Source organism: Pogona vitticeps, chromosome 2 (assembly GCF_051106095.1).
Source record: "Pogona vitticeps strain Pit_001003342236 chromosome 2, PviZW2.1, whole genome shotgun sequence".
Taxonomy (NCBI): domain Eukaryota; kingdom Metazoa; phylum Chordata; class Lepidosauria; order Squamata; family Agamidae; genus Pogona; species Pogona vitticeps.
In genome coordinates, this window is record NC_135784.1 from 137,103,726 (window position 1) to 137,123,511 (window position 19,786).

The 19,786-nt window shown below is 44.1% G+C and overlaps 1 protein-coding gene across 1 annotated transcript in view; it reads left to right on the forward strand.

The window, feature by feature from the left end:
• The window catches only part of LOC110091241 (CMRF35-like molecule 7), a 48,417-nt gene extending 29,076 nt beyond the window's left edge, over positions 1-19,341 (forward strand). Inside the window, exons 3-5 of the mRNA XM_072990602.2 lie at positions 4,300-4,626; positions 13,387-13,453; positions 16,771-19,341. Of these exons, the coding sequence (XP_072846703.2) occupies positions 4,300-4,626; positions 13,387-13,453; positions 16,771-16,888 (512 nt within the window). The 3' untranslated portion in view covers positions 16,889-19,341. The remainder of the gene's footprint in view (positions 1-4,299; positions 4,627-13,386; positions 13,454-16,770) is intronic.
• The last annotated feature ends 445 nt before the right edge of the window (positions 19,342-19,786 follow it).

Sequence of the window (19,786 nt, forward strand, 5' to 3'; positions counted from 1 at the left end):
CATGCTATTCACTACTTTTCTAGTAAATTTCAAGACCAACCAGGTGCCTCTGAGCAAATTAATTTTAGTTTCATCATTTACTGGTAAACGTTAACTTTGGCCATGGTTTGATTATAGAAGATGTCCAAAACAATGGCTAAAAAACTATTGGATATTTGTGTGGTGTGTGTGCAACAGAAATCACTGACCTTGGCATGGCTTATTACAGCTAATTGACGAGGTGCCTGGCATGTGTCAGGAACATGATGGATGCACAATTGGGAAAGGAAATTCACTGTGGGACCAATATATAACCAACATCTTCTGCAGCTCCTCCTGTGCATATTCAATAGAATGCTGGCCATTGCCCAACAAGCTGCTCAGGCATTTACTGCTAAAATTTGAGGTTGATTCTCTGTCTTTCAGGGCTTGTTCAGAATATCTACAGCAGTGGAATGTTAATAAAAACTATTCATGAAATTAAGTAATTTAACTCAGATAAGTTTAAGATTAACTGATACATAGGGTTCTCTTCACAAGATTTGAAAACCTTATCAATAGTCCCAAAGGATTTCATAAAGAATATGAAATATTATGTGATCATGCTCTACTTAGAACTCATAGACTTTAATGACAGCACTATCTGGAAAGGCGTGGGACAGGGTAAGGATAGAATGATACAAGCTTGAACTGTCTTGATTAAACCATGATAGCTGACCATTTTGAACCCAATCACAGTGTTTAAGATTCTGGAAGATAATACTTCATAGCCTCCTTCACACATTCAAATTGCTTCGCACTGGCCAGAAACCTACTAGTATTTGTGTAAGGTTTGCATAACTTGCTATGGCTAATCGTAACTAACTGACAAGGTGTCAGGGTGTATCTCAGATTCGCAACTGAGCACATCTCCAAGCATGTGACTAAGATACCTTGCCATGTCCTGAATTATTAGCAGTTAGCCGCTGTATGTTACACAAACCTGACAAGGATACTGACAGGATTCTGACCATTATATAAGTCTCTCTTACAACAATCCTGTAAAGCGGGCCCTGGTTGTTGTTCTCAGCCTATTGCACATAAGGGGCTGAGTGCCACAGGCTGCTGAATAGTAGAGGCTTGCCTAAGCAGTAGCGTAGCATGGATTGCCAGCACGAGGGGCTAGGCAAGTATCACGCGCCCTAACCCATGGACCTGTTAGCACTCCCTGAGTACCTTCCACCAGTCCAGTATTGAAACCCCTGCCCCCCCCAGCCACATGTATTGTATTTTAAACACTGAATTTAAAGTAAAAGGCATTTAATGTTAGTATACTCAAATATATTTCAAATTACGGGGTCTTAATTTGTGCATATTTTTCAATAACAGTATTGAAATCTACATTGAAATCTCTCTCAATTTAATGTTGTTTGTTTAACAGGAGTGCTTATGAGATGTGGACCCCATTGGCCCGGAGGGACTGTGTGACTTACAATCCACCCCAAATAGGGCACTAAAAGCAGCCTGTCTGCCCTGAGTAGATGAGGGGATCTAAACAAGCTTGCCAGGCAGGCTCATTCCTCTGGCTCTTATCTGTGGTGGCAAGAGTCTAAAGGGGTCCGCCTGGAGTTGCTGAGGCTGTTGCTGAGCCCGCAGCTGATTGCAGGCCAGGGGCCCTGCACTGTGCTCCAGAAAAGGGGAATGGAGCTGACACAGGAGCTGGCTTGGTGAGGGCCCCCCGAGCCTGCCCTGGAGGGGAGGGAAGAGGAGGACAAGGGGGCTCTTGGAGTGGATGGGGTGAAGGAGGGATGAGAGAGACAGGCGGGGCAGGGTGGCAGGCAGGCGAACACAAAAAATGTTAAGAACATAAGAACATAAGAAAATCCCGTCTGGATCAGGCCAAGGGCCCATCTAGTCCACCTTCCTGTATTATTATTATTTTATTATTTATTTTATTTATTGATTTATACCTCGTCCGTCTGACCTAAAAGGCCACTCTAGGCGGCTTCCAGTGAATACAAGCAGTAAAATAATACAAAGAGTTACGTAAATCATAATTATAACATACATAATACAAAAATAGAACTAAAATAAATAAAGGAGAACAAGAGAAAATCAAGTGTTAGCTGGAGGGAAGGCCTGAATATATAGCCATGTTTTGAGTTGACTTTTAAAGGTGCCCAAAGTGGGGGCTGCGCGGATCTCAGGAGGGAGATTATTCCAGAGGCGAGGAGCCACCGCCGAGAAGGCCCGGTTTCGTGTCTTTTCCTTCCGGGCCTCTCTCGGCGTCAGGCTCCTCAGCCTCACCTCCTGGCTCGCACGGGTGATCCGGGTAGATCTTGGTGGGAGCAGGCGTTCCGCCAAATATCGAGGTCCTAAACCGTTTAGGGCCTTATAAGTGAGCATTAAAACTGTATCTCACAGTGGCACCACCAGAGGCCTCTGGGAGCACACGAGACAACTAGAGACCTCTCTCCTGATCCCCCTCCCCTGCATCTGACATTTGGAGGTCCCTTCCTTTGAAGCCTGGAGATGATACATCCCCCATCATAGCTTGTAACCTGCAATGGACATGTAGTCCTGGAATCTGTCCAATCCCTTTTTAAATGCATCTAGGCCAGATGCCATCACCACCTCCTGTGGTAAGGAGTTCCACAGACTAACAACATGCTGGGTCAAGAAAGATTTTCTTTTATCTGTTCTCACTCTCCGAACACTTAATCTTAGTGGATGTCTCTTGGTTCTGGTATTGCGTGAGAGGGAAAAGAGCTTCCCTCTATCCACTCTATCCATCCCCTGCATAATTTTACTGTATACGTCTCAATCATGTCCCCCCTCGGACGTCTTTTCTTAAGACTGATGATCCCCAAACGCTGTAGCCTTTGCTCATAAGGGAGGTGCCCCAGTCCAATCATCATTTGATTCACTCTCTTCTGCACCTTTTCCAGTTCCACTATGTCTTTTCTGAGGTGTGGCGCCCAGAACTGTATGCAATACTCCAGGTGTGGCCTTACCAGCGTTTTTTACAAAGGCATTAGAATGTTGGCTGTTTTGTTTTCGATCCCCCTTTTAATGATACCCAGAATGGAATTGGCCTTCTTAATTGCCGCCACACACTGAGTTGACACTTTCATCAAGCTGTCCACCAGCACAATAAGATCTCTTTCCTGATCCATCACGGACAGCTCAGAACCCATCAGCTGATAACTAAAGTAATGATTTTTTGCCCCAATGTGCATTACTTTACATTTTCTTACATTGAAACACATTTGCCATTTTACCACCCATTCTCCCAGTTCGGAGAGATCCTTCTGGAGCTCTTCACAATCCCTTCTGGTCTTCACCACCCAGAAAAGTTATGTGTTGTCTGCAGACTTGGGCACCTCACTGTTTATCCCTGTCTCCAGGTCATTTATGAACAGGTTGAAAAGAACTGGTCCCAGGACAGATCCCTGGGGCACACCACTTTTCACTTCTCTTCATTGTGAAAATTGCCCACTGACACCCACTCTCTGTTTTCCTGGTTCTCAACCAATTCTCAGTCCATAAGGGGACCTGCCCTCTTATCCCCTGACTGTGGAGTTTTCTCAGTAGCATTTGGTAAGGGACCATGTCAAACACCTTCTGAAAATCCAGATAGACAATATCCACTGGTTCACCCTCATCCACATGTCTGTTGACCTTTTCAAAGCATTCTAAAAGGTTTGTGATGAAAGACCTACCCTAACAGAAGCCTTGCTGATTTCCCCTCAGCAAGGCTTGTTCTTCTATGTGTTGTAAGATTTTACCTTGGATGAGGCTTTCCACCATCTTCCCTGGAACAGACATTAGGCTAACCAGCCTGAGGATTCTTGGGTCCCCCCCTCCTTCCCTTTTTAAAGATTGGGTGTTGTGTCCCCTCCACACTACCCCATTGGCCCTAAGGCCATCTAATGAATTTGCAGCTGAAGTGAGATGTGAGTTCTCTCAGACTTAAACTCAGCATTTCAGCACACAACACACACCATGTCAAAACTACCTTGTGATGAAATCCATAAAAATACATTTATTCTCTTGTATAAAAAAGTCTAAGAAGTTGCATGCCTGACATAGTGTCACACTGTGCTCCCAGTCACCCTCCAAATTAAGGTATCATTCACACAAACAACAGATGAAGGGGATGGCCACCAGGCTTCTTCTGATAGTATTCTTCAAGACACAAAGAAGATACCACCTGATTCCGTTCCATGTTTCAGAATGCAAAAATAACAAAACATAGCAAGAGAAAATTACATTCCTGTGTGCAGAAATTAGTAGAAAGATTGTATCTCGGCTTCTTTCCTTTCTTTTTTCTTTTTACAGGATGTTTTTCTGATCTGACTGGCCCTGGTGTAGTGCATGCTGCTCCGGGAACATCAGCACATGTGCAGTGCAGATATGATCAAAAATATGAAGCAAATGCAAAATATTGGTGCAGAATAACTAGCAAAGGCGACTGCCTCTTCCTTGTGAGGACATTAGGGTTAGAATACCCAGTGAAAGTAGACAGAGTTTCCATTAGAGACAATCATACCTTATACCAGTTCACTGTGACCATGGATCGCCTGACCGTCAGCGATGCCGGCACATACCGCTGTGGGGTGCGTGTGAATGGAGGTCCGGATCTGTTGACTCCAATTACTGTGAAAGGTAGGTCAAAAGACACATGTGTTGATTGTTCTTCAGCTAACATGAGACTAACAGCCCAGATCTGTGCTGGGGAGAAAAAGAGGGGGCAAATTCCTCCCTTGGCCTAATGGTTGCGGTGTAGAACAATCAAAACATTAGGGGTTGAGAGTGGTGGATGCTGTGGGGAACATCTGTTTGTCGGAGCATAAATCTAAGAAGGTGGCCTACCAGCAAAGTCCCAAGTGCCTACATCAATCACTTTGCCTCCCAGTCTTCCTGTTTTAGCTCATTAATGTATGTCTGCTTTGTGTGTAAGAAGGTGCTCAAAGGGGCTTCCAAATGGTGCATATCCTCCAAGAGGGATGTGGTGTTTATCTTCCTGATGGGGTCAAGATACTATCAGATGTTCTTCCACTAGCTTGTTGTGCTCTGTTGTTCTAGATGTGTTTTGCTACTGATCTTAGGTATCATTTCAATATAATACTTGTTCAATATATATATATGAATATATGTGAATATATATGAATATATATATAAATTGAACATACTCACTGTTTTTAGCTTTTAAATACTGTTTTAATGATGTAAGGTGCCTTGGGTCCTTTTGCGGAGAAAGGTGGGATAGAAATATTTTAAATAAATAAAATAAAGAGCTAAACAGATTTTTTTTAAGGAAGTGTGTCTCTAAATTTAAGGGCTATTTTGTTCATTGAAACTGCCCTACAGGCCATAATAACAATGCATGGCATGGATTCTGATAAAGCACTGCCCTCATCAAGTGATCTCTCTCTTTGAGTACAGGGATGCCGTACAGCCCCTTGTGGCCTGTCAAGATACAGGCCACCAAAGAGAGGATCCACTAACCACTAAGTCACACTACCCTTGTTAGTCCTGGTGTAGGTACTTGCCAAGACAGTCCAGGTGGACTGGGAAAAACTTCCTGTGTGCCCCCTCTCCCAAAACAGCCGAGCTTGCTTGCTCCTTTAGTGCTCCAGGGAGAGACAAAACTTTCAGGCTGTTGCTTGTGAATGCAAACCAACCCTGCAAGGTAAGAATGTCAAAAAAATAAAAATCCACTAGGTCCCCAAAACGTATGAGTGCAATGTGCTTTCCTTAGTACCATCTGTGACAAACCCAGACCTACTGGGATATGCCACAGTTTCACTAAGCTGCCACCAACCATTCCCTGTAAGGCGTCACACAGACCAGGAATGGATTTTCAACAAATAAAAGAATAAGGTTTATTTAAACAACACACAGGGAAAACAAAATGATCAAGTGAATAAGATACAGTAACGTGGCTTAGTCTCAATCATACATACACACAGTTTGGTTCACACAGAACACTTAACTTGAAGCACAGACCCTGAACCTATCAGTTCTGGCTAACCATACAGACACCTGAACCTATCAGGTTGGTACTGACTGACACACAGTAGTACCCTGTCTGACACACAGACTCCCACTCAAGCTTCTTCTCTCAGCTCTCCTCCCAGCTTCTACTTCTCTTCACACAAGCTCCACATATATATACAGTACAGCCCCTCCTCCTGATGTCCCGCCTTCCACTCCCCATAGGATGGAACTTTCCCTCCAAACCCATGACAGACAGGTAACATCAGTGCTGTATGTAACACCTCCCCTCTTTATAAGTTGTTTTGTAGGGGGAAAGCTAACGTGCTTTTCTCCAAAAAACAACCTGGATCCAAAACATACAAAAACAGTTATACATACAATACCATACTTACTTATACTTACACTCTAAGTTAAACATTTACCATTTACAATACATCAATTTACCTTTATTCATACAAACCAAGTTCAAAAAACAGGTACATTTAACCTTTAGTCATCAAAATATATACATAGTCCATGTTTCTTTCGCCGTCTTCATTCTTCAGGTCTTCTTGACAAGGCGTCAGCAACACAGTTCACTGACCCTCTGACCACCTTCACTTCAAAGTCATAGTCTTGCAGATTTAAAGCCCACCTCATAAGTTTGCTATTGTGGGTTTTCATTGTCTTTAACCATTGCAGTGGTGAATGGTCAGTGCACAGAATAAAATGTCTTCCCCAGATGTAAGGCTTGGCCTTCTGGATCGCGTAGACTATGGCCAGGCACTCCTTCTCCACTGTTGCCAGATGTCTCTCACCTTTCTGGAGTTTCCTACTCAGGTAGGACACTGGATGCTGGTCACCATTCTCATCCTCCTGGCAAAGAACCGCTCCTACCCCGCTGTTAGACGCATCGGTGTAGATGATGAACTCCCGGTCGAAGTCTGGAGCACGCAGCACTGGATAGTTGATGAGGGCCTCCTTCAACCTCTGGAACGCCTCCTCACAGTCGCTGGTCCACGGGATGCGGTCATCAGTCTTCTTCCGCGTCAGATCGGTCAGCGGAGCCGCAATCTCGCTAAACCTCGGGATGAACTTTCTGTAGTAGCCCACCAACCCAAGAAATGATTTGACCTTTTTCTTGGTGTTGGGTCTAGGCCAATCACGAACTGCTTCTATCTTGGCCTCTAGGGGTTTGATCACTCCTCCCCCTACCATGTGACCCAAATATTTTATTTCTGGGCTACCCAGCTGACACTTGCTCGCCTTTACTGTTAGCCCTGCTGCACTTAACCTCTGCAGCACTAACTCCAGGTGTTTCAGGTGATCTTCCCAGGTATTGCTGAAGATCCCTATGTCGTCAATGTAGGCCACAGTAAAGTCACTGAGCCCTGCTAAGGTCTGGTCCATCAGCCTTTGGAATGTGGCTGGTGCATTTCTGAGACCAAAGCTCAGGACTCTAAACTCATAGAGACCAAAAGGGCTGCAAAAGGCGGTCTTTTCTTGATCCCTGGGATCAATTCTTAATTGCCAATATCCCTTTACCAGGTCCAATGAGGAAATGAACCGACAACCCCCTATGGTTTCAATCAGGTTGTCTAGCCTGGGCATTGGGTAGGCATCAGGAGTGGTTACGCGGTTTAATTTCCTGTAATCGACACAAAACCTAATGCTCCCATCAGGCTTGTCCACTAGGACTATCGGAGAGGACCAAGGACTAGAAGAGGGGACGATTATGTTCTCCCTAAGCATCTCGTCCAGCTCCTTCCGCACCTTGTCCCTATAGGGTCCCGTCACTCGGTATGGGGATACTGCTTGCGGGGGTGCATCCCCTGTGTGGATCCGATGCATCACTCCCTTCACTATCCCTGGCTTATTGGAAAACACCTTTTTATATTTGATGAGCAGCATTTTTAGCTCTTGCTGCTGGTCTTGGGTGAGTGCAGGACTGATCTTTACCTCCTCTGGGTTGTATTTTACTTCCCCTCTACCCTCCCAGAAGGGTAATTCAGCTTCCTCACTCTCAGCTGCTTTTATTGCGAATAAAACCCTCTGTTCCCCTCTATAGTAGGGTTTTAGGGCATTCACATGTACCACCCTCCTTGCTTGGTTTTCCTCCTGCTCTATAAGGTAGTTCAGATCTGACATCTTGGAAATGACCCTATATGGTCCTGCCCATTTGAGCTGCAGTTTGTTCTCTCTGCAGGGCCTAAGCCAAAGCACTTCCTCCCCTGGGTCAAAGTGCCTCTCTCTGGCTTTGTGGTCATACCATGTTTTCTGTCTGACCTTCTGAGCTTGCAGGTTTTCTGCTGCTAGCTCTAGGTTTCTCTTTAGGTCATTCATCAAGGTGTCTATGTATGTCACAACGTCTTGTGGGTCATCCTGGGTGATCTGCTCCCAATTTTGTTTGATCAAATCAAGGGGCCCTTTCACCCTTCTCCCAAATAAAAGTTCAAACGGACTGAACCCGGTACTGGCTTGTGGCACTGATCGATAAGCAAACAAAAGGGATTGCAGCTTCTGGTCCCAATTGTTTGGATTCTCTGCCAAGTAAGCCCTAATCATGCGCATTAGAGTCCCATTGAACTTCTCAGTTAACCCATTACTTTCAGGGTGATAGGCAGTGGTTTCCTTGTGCTTAATTCCACAGATTTGCCATAAGCGTTTCATGAGCTTCGATGTGAACGATGCGCCCAAATCTGTGATTATTTCTGAGGCAAATCCCATCCTGGACATATACCCCACCAAGGCATCTGCCACTGTGTTAGTTTCAATGTTAGTCAAGGGTATGGCTTCAGGGTACCTCGTGGCATGGTCCACAATGGTGAGAATGAACCTGTTCCCCCTCTTTGTGGCCTTGGGCAAAGGTCCCACAATATCCACCCCTATGCATTTGAACGGAGTGTCAATCACAGGCAAAGGGCACAACTTTGCTTTGGTCCTGTCACGATTATTCCCCTGCCGCTGACACACATCACATTTTTTACAGAACTCCCTGATCTGCTTCCCTATGTCAGGCCAGTAAAAATTCTGTGTGATTCTCTGCTGTGTCTTGTTCACCCCCAAGTGCGCAGCAAACATGTCAGAGTGCCCCCTTTGTAAGATCATGGGGCGATACTTTTCAGGTACCACTAGCTGACTTCTGATCCCATCTCCCCCTTTTGAGATATTCCTCAGGGTCTCTCTATATAAAATTCCCTTTTTCTCTCGAAATCTCACTGGGGTTTCAGGTGTTAGCTGGGCGTCTGTCACCTGTTCAAAACACTTTTGGAGAGTGGCGTCTGCCTTTTGCTCTTGGCTAAATCTGCTGTCTGTGGTTAAGGTTTCCACCACAGCTTCGGCACTCCCCTCTGCTTCCGTCTCGGGCTCATCAGTACCCCCCTGAACTGTCCCCGTGGTGGCTTGTGAACGTGTAATCACTAGCACCCGTTTCACATGTTCAGCCAGGTCATTTCCCACGAGCACGGCTGCTGGCAGAGTCGATGAAATCGCTAGCCGCCAAACTCCCCTCCAGCCTTGAAAGTTCACAGGTACCTCCGCTACTGGCAGTGAGATCACCTGCCCCTCAATCCCTGCCACCTTTATGCTCTCATTTGGGATTACATACTCCCTAGGAATAATATCTGGATGGCACAGGGTCACCTGGGAACAAGTATCCCTCAGCCCCCTATACTGATGGTCAAGTATTCCTACGTCCACCCCTGCTGTTTCAAACAACTGAGAATCTGTTCTCACAAGTAAGCAGCGCCTGACCTCCACAAGAGGACCATTTTCCTCAGCCTGATCAGCAGATGTAACTGTTCCAGATTGAGTAGCCATGGCAACAGGCTCCCTCAGTGACAAGGAGCTTTGCTCTTTCTGGACACAGAACACAGCTTTTGGCTTGGTTCCACTCAAATCATGAGGCACAATTCCTTTTAGCTGCTTTAATTTCTCACACTCTGAGATTAGATGGCCCTTTCCTTGACAGAAATAACATTTTCTGGTGTATTTTGAGTCTTTCTCATCTTGTTTTGGTTTTCCCTCCAAAATCTGAGGTCTTGGTTTCATGTCTGAGGGCTTCCCTTCACCATGGGCCCTTCCCCCTTGCTGGTTTCTTCCTGGTCCCTGAGAGTACTTGCTGTAGGTTTCTTTGGGTTTACCTATCAATTTCCCCTCAGCACCTAAGGGCTTTCTTATTTGGGAAATAAAATCTGTGATCTCTGCCGCTTCGGCCACAGATTTCGGCTTCCTTTCCCTCACCTGGAACTTCAGTTCCCCATGCAGGACTGAATAGAACTGTTCCAGCGCTATCAAGTCTTTGAGCTGCTGGAAGGTCTCTGTTCCCTCCTGAGATAGCCATTTCTCTAGCAGCCTCACCAATTGGGCCCCCACTTGGGTAAAAGTCTGCTCTGGTTTCTTTGTGAGGGACCTGAATCTCTGCCTCAGCTGTTCCCCATTTATCCCATGTCTGGCAAACACCAGTTTTTTAAACTCAGAGAAGTCTTTTAGCAGCTCCTCTGGCATCTCTGCATAGACTTCTGCCAGGCTGCCACTGATTAAAGATCGCATAATGGTCATCTTCTCAGTTTCCCTTACTGAGAAGTCCACAAACGCTCTTTCCACTAGGGAAAAGAACACCTCAGGGCAATCTCCCTTGTGGTACACAGGGAATTTCTTCAGGTCAGTTTTAGACAATTGGCCTCCCTCAGAATCCCTATTGTTATTATTGTTCTGATTCATCAGTTCCAATTTTCTCAACTCAAACGCCATCCTTTCTTTTTCCAGAGCAATTTTCTCTCTCTCCCTCGCCATTTCCATTCTCTCTCTCTCTAATCTTTCTTCTTTCTCCATTTTCTCTATTTCAAATTGTCTTTGCCTTTCCCTTTCCTGCATTTTTTCTCTCTCTAATCTTTCCTCCACTTCAAATTGCCTCATCCTCAGTTCATGCTGTTGGGCTATGAGCAATTTTCTGAGTTCTGGGTTCTGTTCTCCCGTGCTGTCACCCTGCACTGAGCCAAATTCATCCTCAGAACCTTGGTCTACCTGGGGGTCTTTCACTTCACCCATTTCTGCCATTTGGCTTCGAGTCAAGGGCATAATCCCCCCCCCAGAACAGGCTGCTCTCAAAAGTCAAGCCTCAGAATAAAGCGACCACTTTTTTCCTTTGCCTCAGAACCAGCCTTCTGTAGATTGCTGCTGTTCTTCAGCACTAACTTGCAACTGTTGCCAGCCAGAGTCCACCCCCCTCTGCTAGGCCTCTCAGCAGACAAGCTAGATCACTGCTACTTTACACAGTTTTGCCTCAGCTTTTTTCCCGCCAAAACAGGTTGCCTCAGAGCTCCCTAATCTAGTCTCCCCAGTTGGCACGTTCTTCCACTAGCGCACCTCCCCGTGAGGTACGCCTAGAAGATTACCTACGCGCCCTCAGATTGTCCCTGACTAGACCCCCCTTGCTCTGGGCACACTTGCCAAGGCTTTGCTGGACCACTGGACAACTGGACCAGTCGTATCCCACACGCTGGACACCAATCAATGTGACAAACCCAGACCTACTGGGATATGCCACAGTTTCACTAAGCTGCCACCAACCATTCCCTGTAAGGCGTCACACAGACCAGGAATGGATTTTCAACAAATAAAAGAATAAGGTTTATTTAAACAACACACAGGGAAAACAAAATGATCAAGTGAATAAGATACAGTAACGTGGCTTAGTCTCAATCATACATACACACAGTTTGGTTCACACAGAACACTTAACTTGAAGCACAGACCCTGAACCTATCAGTTCTGGCTAACCATACAGACACCTGAACCTATCAGGTTGGTACTGACTGACACACAGTAGTACCCTGTCTGACACACAGACTCCCACTCAAGCTTCTTCTCTCAGCTCTCCTCCCAGCTTCTACTTCTCTTCACACAAGCTCCACATATATATACAGTACAGCCCCTCCTCCTGATGTCCCGCCTTCCACTCCCCATAGGATGGAACTTTCCCTCCAAACCCATGACAGACAGGTAACATTAGTGCTGTATGTAACACCATCAATCCCTTGATCTTTCTGATTGATTATACAGCTGTAAAAATTTTTTTGAAGGTATTTCAAAAAGTAGCTTTAAAGTTTCTAAAAAGAATCAAAATGATGTGAAGCAGTTCCAGAGAGAAAAAATCAAAACAAAACTCATTCAGAGACTTAGGCCACAGTCACACTAGAGAAATGTTCCCCTTTTTTTGTGGCATCTTCTGCTTCCTGTATAGTTGTCCATTGTGGTCATGTGGCATATATCCTGTGATAGTGGTTCATACATTTTTAACTGTTCCACCTTTTAAAGGGTAAATTAGATGTGGTACGTCCCTCAAGTGGGGCATATCCCCTTACTTTTCTCTGTGTTTAAAGGGACTGTGTGTCCCTTTAAAAAAAGGGGGATTACATCAGTGTGTCAGTAAATCACCCATGCTGTTAGAATACATCGAAAGTGCACTGTCTTCTTAGCACCACCTGGCAGAAACATGCTGTGGGTGTCAGGTTAAGAGAATCCTCCTCAAGTACTTCATGCCATATATAACAGAAGCCTACCAACATGCCAACATCCCCGTTTGAATTTTTAAAAAAAAAATCAAGGAAGTTGAACAACAGCAGGTGGGGGAGGTGCGACTGCATGCCAGATGTAAAGGAAATTAATCAATTTAATAGTACACACTCAATGGGATGTTGGTTGTACTGTGCGATGAAATATGGAACAAATATAGTAGTAGTCTTCCAGTGGGTTGGATTTGATGCAGATATAGCACCGGGGGTGGGGGGGGACACAAAAGAATCGGTAACAGTTGTGCGTCATCTGAACCAAAAAAAGGTCAGCATTTGGAGTAACTCAGAAACATTTTGCCAGTGTGACCGCATCCTTAGGCAGTTAAGAGTAAGACCCACAGAAAATAATGAAATTAGCTACCTAGATCTTATACAAGTTTGTCCCTCCCTCCCTCCCTTTGATAAGGGTGACCTGGAGCTCTTCAAAGCACAGCACATTTACTCTACAACTTTCCCAGCTGGGGAATTCTTTGCTAAAATATCACAATATGGGGGGGAAAGATTGCAATTTGGACCCCTTATAGAGTGGTGAGGTGCAATCTTTTCTCCAGGGATCACATGCCATATGGTGGTGTTTCTCTCTCCATGGATTCTCTGCTCCCATGGCCTCCTTTGGATTGCTTTAGAGATATGCCAACTGCTCCATCCTGCATGATCTTTTGGGGGGAGAACTGGCCATTGATGCCTAAGGGTGGAGGACAGACTTCACTGGAAAAACTGAATTCTGAGGGAATCCTTGCCGACTTCACCATAAATGGGAGGTGCAGGAAAAATCTGCCTGTGGTTCTAGGCTGAAATCAGTTTTATGTTACTCCAAGCCTTACTGTGGATTACTCTAAGTTCACAACTTTGTTTTTTCTTCCTGTGTCAGTGTCTACTGGAGGACCAAATGCCCCTGATCATGATGTCTCTTCCAACTGGGATTCAAGCTCTATCAGGTGTGTAACTTCCTTCTTAGCATCATTTACAATGTCCTCTGTTTTGGGCCACTCTCTGCCTTTTGATTTATCTCTATGTTTGGTCTACTGCAACAAACTCCCTTAACCTGAGATCCTACAGATGGATGGAGACTACAGCTCCCCCTGCTCCAGGCAGAAGTTTGAGCCCAACCATCTAATTGGTCACTAAGGCTCTCATATATGTTACAAAAAACCTCAAAGTATATTCACAGTGACTTTGGTCTCTGCACATGACACGTGCCTTGGTACAGTTTAAAAATCCTGTCAATGTACTGTACACTTTTAAAAACTGCTCAGGGGCTTCCTTTTCCAACTGACCAGTGCTGGGGGGCTTCCCAGATACTGAAATCACCAGGGTTGGGACAACATAAATCCGTAATATACAGCAAAAACAGAGCTGATTCTGGTCCATGGGTGAGTCTCCTTTTAACTTAACTTGTCACTCCAGCTTCCACCCAGGAAAACCTCCCACAGCCACTGAGATGTCCAACTAGCTACATTGTCCCTCCCACTACACGTTTCATAGATATAAGGAAACAGTAGAGTTTGTTCAGGAAAATGAGCTATATCAACATTGTTTCCATATCAACAAGAGGTATAAAATAGACATGGTTCCCATCCTCGGTCCCACTTTCTTCCAAGGTCTAGTTGGGCTAGTAGAATCCTTTACGGATCTTGACCTTATTCAAGACTACAGCCATTGAGCAGAGGAAGTTTCTTGCGCAGTCTACAAAAGGGAAGAATAATGAGAGCATGGCACTTTATCCTGTTTGGGGCAGCTCTGCTATTTATCCTGCTCCAGCTTCTGCAAATGGGTTGTGGCCTCATATAGAGATGGTGACGACTCACCATTTTGGTGAGTGGTCCCGCTCTGTGAGTCATTAAAAGTTGAAGACTCGCGAAGCACAAAGTTGCCCCCATGAAGCGACGAATAATGAAGTGGGATGTTATTTTTTTAAAAGCCCCCTCCAACCCCACCTCTGCTGGGACGAATATAAAAACGGATCTGCTTTTTCCATGAAAATAGCTGATTTGTTAAATATTCATATATAAAAATATTCATCCGTTCATATTCGTGGGGGTCTCTGGAACCCACAGATATGAAGGGATAAATATTTAACAAATCAGCTATTTTCATGGAAAAAGCCCCGCTTGACGACGATAATGCGTTCAAGCAAAATCGCTGAGCAGCGGAATCGTCATCAAGCGGACAAAAAACCCATTGGAATGCATTGAAAATCGGTCAATGCATTCCAATGGGGGAAATACCTGCTCGTCCAGTGAAAATCCTCCATAGGGCGGCCATTTTGCGATGCCTGTGTAGTGAAAATAGGTCCAGAAAACAGCAGGGAGCCATTTTGTGAACTGCCGATCAGCTGTTTTTAATCGTCATCTAGTGAACAATCGGTTCACGAAGCAAGGTCCAAATCATCGTGAAGCAAAAAAAACCCATTGAAAGCATCATTAGCGATCGCAAAAACTCATCGTTAAGCTATTTCATCGTCAAGCGGGGTCATCGTCAAGTGGGGCATGTATATTCATCCCCATCTCTAGTCTCATATAAAGTCAGCCCAGTAGATGGCAGCAGAAGTGAGTGGCTTCATGGCTCTTTTCATATTGGTGCTTCTTCCATACAAACTACTCATCCCATTCTAAGCTGTTGGTCTATCTCGAAAACTACACTGATCATCATAATTTCATTAAGAAAAGATAAACACCTCTTTCTGATTTCAGTGAACCAGAATTGGGCAAAGGTTAATAGTTCTGTTTGAAGCAGTCAGTGTGAGGAAAGTTCAGTTTTTATAAGAGGGACCAGCTACATCAGTGGTTCCCAAACTGTGCACCAGGGTGTCCCGGGGTGCTGCCAAACCCAGCCAGGGGCACCACATAATCTGCAGAAGTATTACTCGGGCTGGGCTTCCTCCCTCCCTTCTCCCCCCCCCAAAGTATCATATTGGGGGATCCGCAGCCAGTGGCCAGTAAATAAGGCAGCTGGAAGTTGGAAAAGTTAAGAAAACCAACACCAAACAGACTTTACTGACCAATACTGGCAAGAAGGTACAAATATTACAAGCATCCATGTGTCCCTTAATTTTTCCCCAACGTTAAACGTAATAGTAATCTAATGATGCAGTTTGATCCAAGCATGCTAATGTAGTGTCGAATGCTGGATTTCAGTAATGCACTCTTTGCTTCCATCTCTTGATAGAGGATTTTCTTATGTTTGCTGCATTATATTCTCCCAGCACTAACTGTGAAACAGTCTTTCTGTAGCAATGAGAAAGAACTCCCTGCTGTTACCTCTGATCACTGGCGATCAGAGACAGTATAAAGGGTTCTTCTCCCAGCACGACAGAAAGGAATCCTCTCTTCAGCATCGGAATCCATAAACTCCAATCCATAATCAAAGATAAGAATGGGTTTTAATCTTCAACCTCTAGAGAAAGACTGTTTTTCTATCATGCTTGGAGAATGGAAGTGCCTGGGAGGGGAATTTCTGTGGACCAGATGTGTGACACCGTTGAGCCAAATTCAATCCACAGACTACAGGTTCCCCATCACTGCTATAGAATCAGGTCATAACTTGAAGTTTAGATTCATGGCATCATATTTCTGTTGCCAACATGAAAACTTTGGGAGTTCACACTGGCACTTACATCATCTGATCACCAGGAAAAAAAGGAGAACCAGACCATCCCAGCAGTGAACCAAACAGTGGGACAAATGGCCATGTAGTCCCTCTTAGTTTGAGACTTCAGAATTCAGTGCACCTATTAGTAACTTCAATTGTCATCCGAAAGAAATAATGTATGAATTCACCTGCTAGGAGGGAAGTATCTTAGATGTCCAATTTCCAGTCTCCATGTAACAAGTGGTAGCAAACATCTTCTGGAATGTTGAGTGATGGGAATAGATCCATCTTCTGGAGGCAGGAGGCAATGGTCCAGAGCTATTCATATAAAGATCACATTAAGGATCTGGCCATAATGAGGATGCTAGAAATGAAGGTGGGGCCAATTAGCAGTTAGTAACAGATCACCTGTTTGTCCATTTGCGAGAATACCATCTAATGGTGAATGATAATCAGTCCTTTTAGATCATTAATCCATGTGTGAGAAATAAAGGTCCCAGACCGATTGCTATTCCTCTGCGGGCCAAGTATTGGAGTGAGTTGCAATTCACAGATGGTTTTAATTTGAGAGTGTTGTAAAGATCAACAAATCTTCCTTATTAGAAAATTGTGAGAAACAGCATTGTCATCTCTTACTGTATTTTTTAAAAAAATATTTATACAGATATCTGATTTATGTGTCCTTCCTGATACTGATTGGCTTGAAAACACCCCTGCTGCTGCTTCTGGTCTTTGCTATCAGCTGGATGTATATAAGGACTCAACAGTCTTCTGATGAGTAACTTCAGAGATACCATTAAGACAGCTTGAACAATCACCTTTTCTCTCTGGAAAATGAATCTAAATCAAGAAGGTGTAAGATCTAAGAAGGAAGACAAGGAAAAACTTGCCCTGGCTTCGGCACCCCTCACATCCACAGTCTGGTTCCGATATGTGGATGACACCTTTGCAATCTGGAGTCACAGTGAAGAAAAATTGGAAGAATTTCTCAACCATCTCAACAGCATCCACCCAAATATACAATTCACCATGGAAAAAGAAACAGAGGGCCAACTCCCGTTCCTAGATGTCATGGCCCTACGCAAAACTGACCTCCGACTGGGACACAAGGTCTACAGAAAACCCACCCACACAGACAGGTACCTACACAAAAACTCCAACCACCACCGACGGCAAAAGAGAGGCACAATCAAAACACTGGTAGACCGTGCAAATCGGAACTGTGAAGCTCAGTTTCTCAACACTGAACTCGACCACATGAATTGGGCCCTACAGGCAAATGGCTACTCCAAAAATGAAATCACAACAGCCATCAAACCAAGAAAACAACACGGAACTGAAGAAGAAAAACAACCACCCACAAAAAAAGTATTTCTGCCATACATCAAAGGTGTCACAGACCGCATGGGGAAACCTCTGGAAAAACACAACCTAAAAACAGTATTCAAGCCCACCACAAAAATACAACAAATGTTACGGTCAGCAGAGTACAGAAGGGACCCCCTCACCACTGCAGGAGTATACCGGATACCTTGCAGTTGTGGCCAGGTATACATTGGAACCACAAAACGAAGCATCCACACTAGAATCAAAGAACATGAGAGACACTGCAGACTAAAACAACCAGAAAAATCTGCAGTAGCTGAACATGCCCTAGAACAAACGACAGGAAATTCTATTTCAAAATACTGAAATACTGGACAACATCAGCAATCATTACGTCAGACTGCACAGGGAAGCCATTGAAATCCACAAGCACCAGAAAAACTTCAACAAAAAAGAGGAAAGTTTGAAACTCAACAAAACTTGGCTCCCAGCTCTCAAAAATACAGCATGCAAAAGGTCATGAACTCTACCCAACCACAAGGTCAAGGGGATCACCACCATCAACCACAGTGACAGACAATCTCCTTATCACAACAATACACCCACAACAAAACACACTAATCACCCATCCACAGAAAACAATACACCCACAACAATACACACTAATCATCTCATCTCACAGCCATAAATACTCCACACCCTAGCCAAACTACACCAGAGCACAGTTTGCTGTCCTCTGAAGATGCCGGCCCAGAGACTGGCGAAACGTTAGGAAAAACCACTTCAGAACACGGCCAAGAAGCCCGAAAAACCCACAACAACCACAAGTTCCTCTTTCCTTGAATCCTGGTTGAAGAAAAAGAAGAAAAAGAGGAGGAAGAAGAACAATACTGATAGAAGCAGCAGCAGTTTGGCAATGCCTGTATTAAGACAGACCCAAATGTCACAAAGGTTGTGCGAGCTTTTGAGCTCTCTGGAACTCTGCATCAGTCTAAATAGAACAGAAAGCAGAGAATGGAGGAAGAGCAAAAATACAAAACTAGCCCAAAAATTATGGCAAAGCCTGTGAAATGTAGTTTAGACTCAGGGTGAGTCCAGATGGCATTATACCTCATTGTTCAATCCAGAGTTTGCAAGGCTGAAATCAATGCATTTTTCTACAACCACTGGACTTTCAGCTAATTGCACAGAATCCCACACTTTTTCTGGTGTCATTCATTTCTTTTTGAAAAGTTAGAGGGGTATGTATTCATTCTGTAGCAACTCCCCTTGCATGGTTCTTTTCCTTTATCTGGTATATGTGATAATCTATGTTGATCTAAAAAAGCGCCACTGTAGGCATATCCTTGGAATGGTGATGTTGACCCTGATGTCTTAAGTGGGATGCAGCATGCTATTACAGCTTTGCAATCTCCCTCTGAATGTCTGTTTTTCTTCCAGACATTGTTTTCCTTTCTTCATTGGCCTCTTCAGCTTAGTTTTGTGGCAGGTTATGGCTGTGGCAGAGCTGCCTTGCTTGGTTGCTTTCCTCGGCCATTTCTGGACCAGATCTTTCATTGGGACAATTAGTCCTCTAACCACACTTACTTTCCTATCTCATTTTTTCTCCTTGTGCTTTTAACAGCTGTATGTTCTTAAGACTTTTTAGACTAGTGCTATGCCAGTTCAAAAAGTTCAAACTGCTGAAAACTAAATGTTATGTGTCTCTATAAAATGGAGGAAAGAAGGAATTGGGGAGGGATGTGGTGTGATCCCACTGGGGAAGCGTACTATGGACTTTCGCAACACAATCATTTCTGTTATTAGCATGAACTATGATGACAATTTCTTTTTTATTTTTTAATTTTATTAATACTATACAGTAAAATAAAGTACATACCAAAACAATAAAGAGGAAAAAAAAGAAAAATACACATGAATTACATAATTACTGAACAAACATAACTATAGTAAGTCCAGCCACCACTGGGACCAATACAGACACATTACATGTCTCTGTTACAATCTTCTAGACACGTTCCCTTCACAATCCAGTGTTTATCATGCCGATGTCCCTTCCAAAAATGTCATGATCTTTTGTTTGGGTAATTGGCCTTCTCCTTTCAGTAACACAACATCCAAAAAAATCTTGCCAGGTAAGAATAAAATTATCCTCCTTTAACAATCTCTTTTTTATTTTAATGTTGCACATCCACTTATCATTGATTACTAAATGTCAAAATTTATTAAACCGTTCACTTATTTGAAATATATGATTTGTTTTCCAATATTTTGCAGTCAGCAGCAGCAGCATTGTTCCAGGAGTGCCCATGTCTCCTGGGTGCCTACATCCCACTTGGGCTTGATGTGGCTGC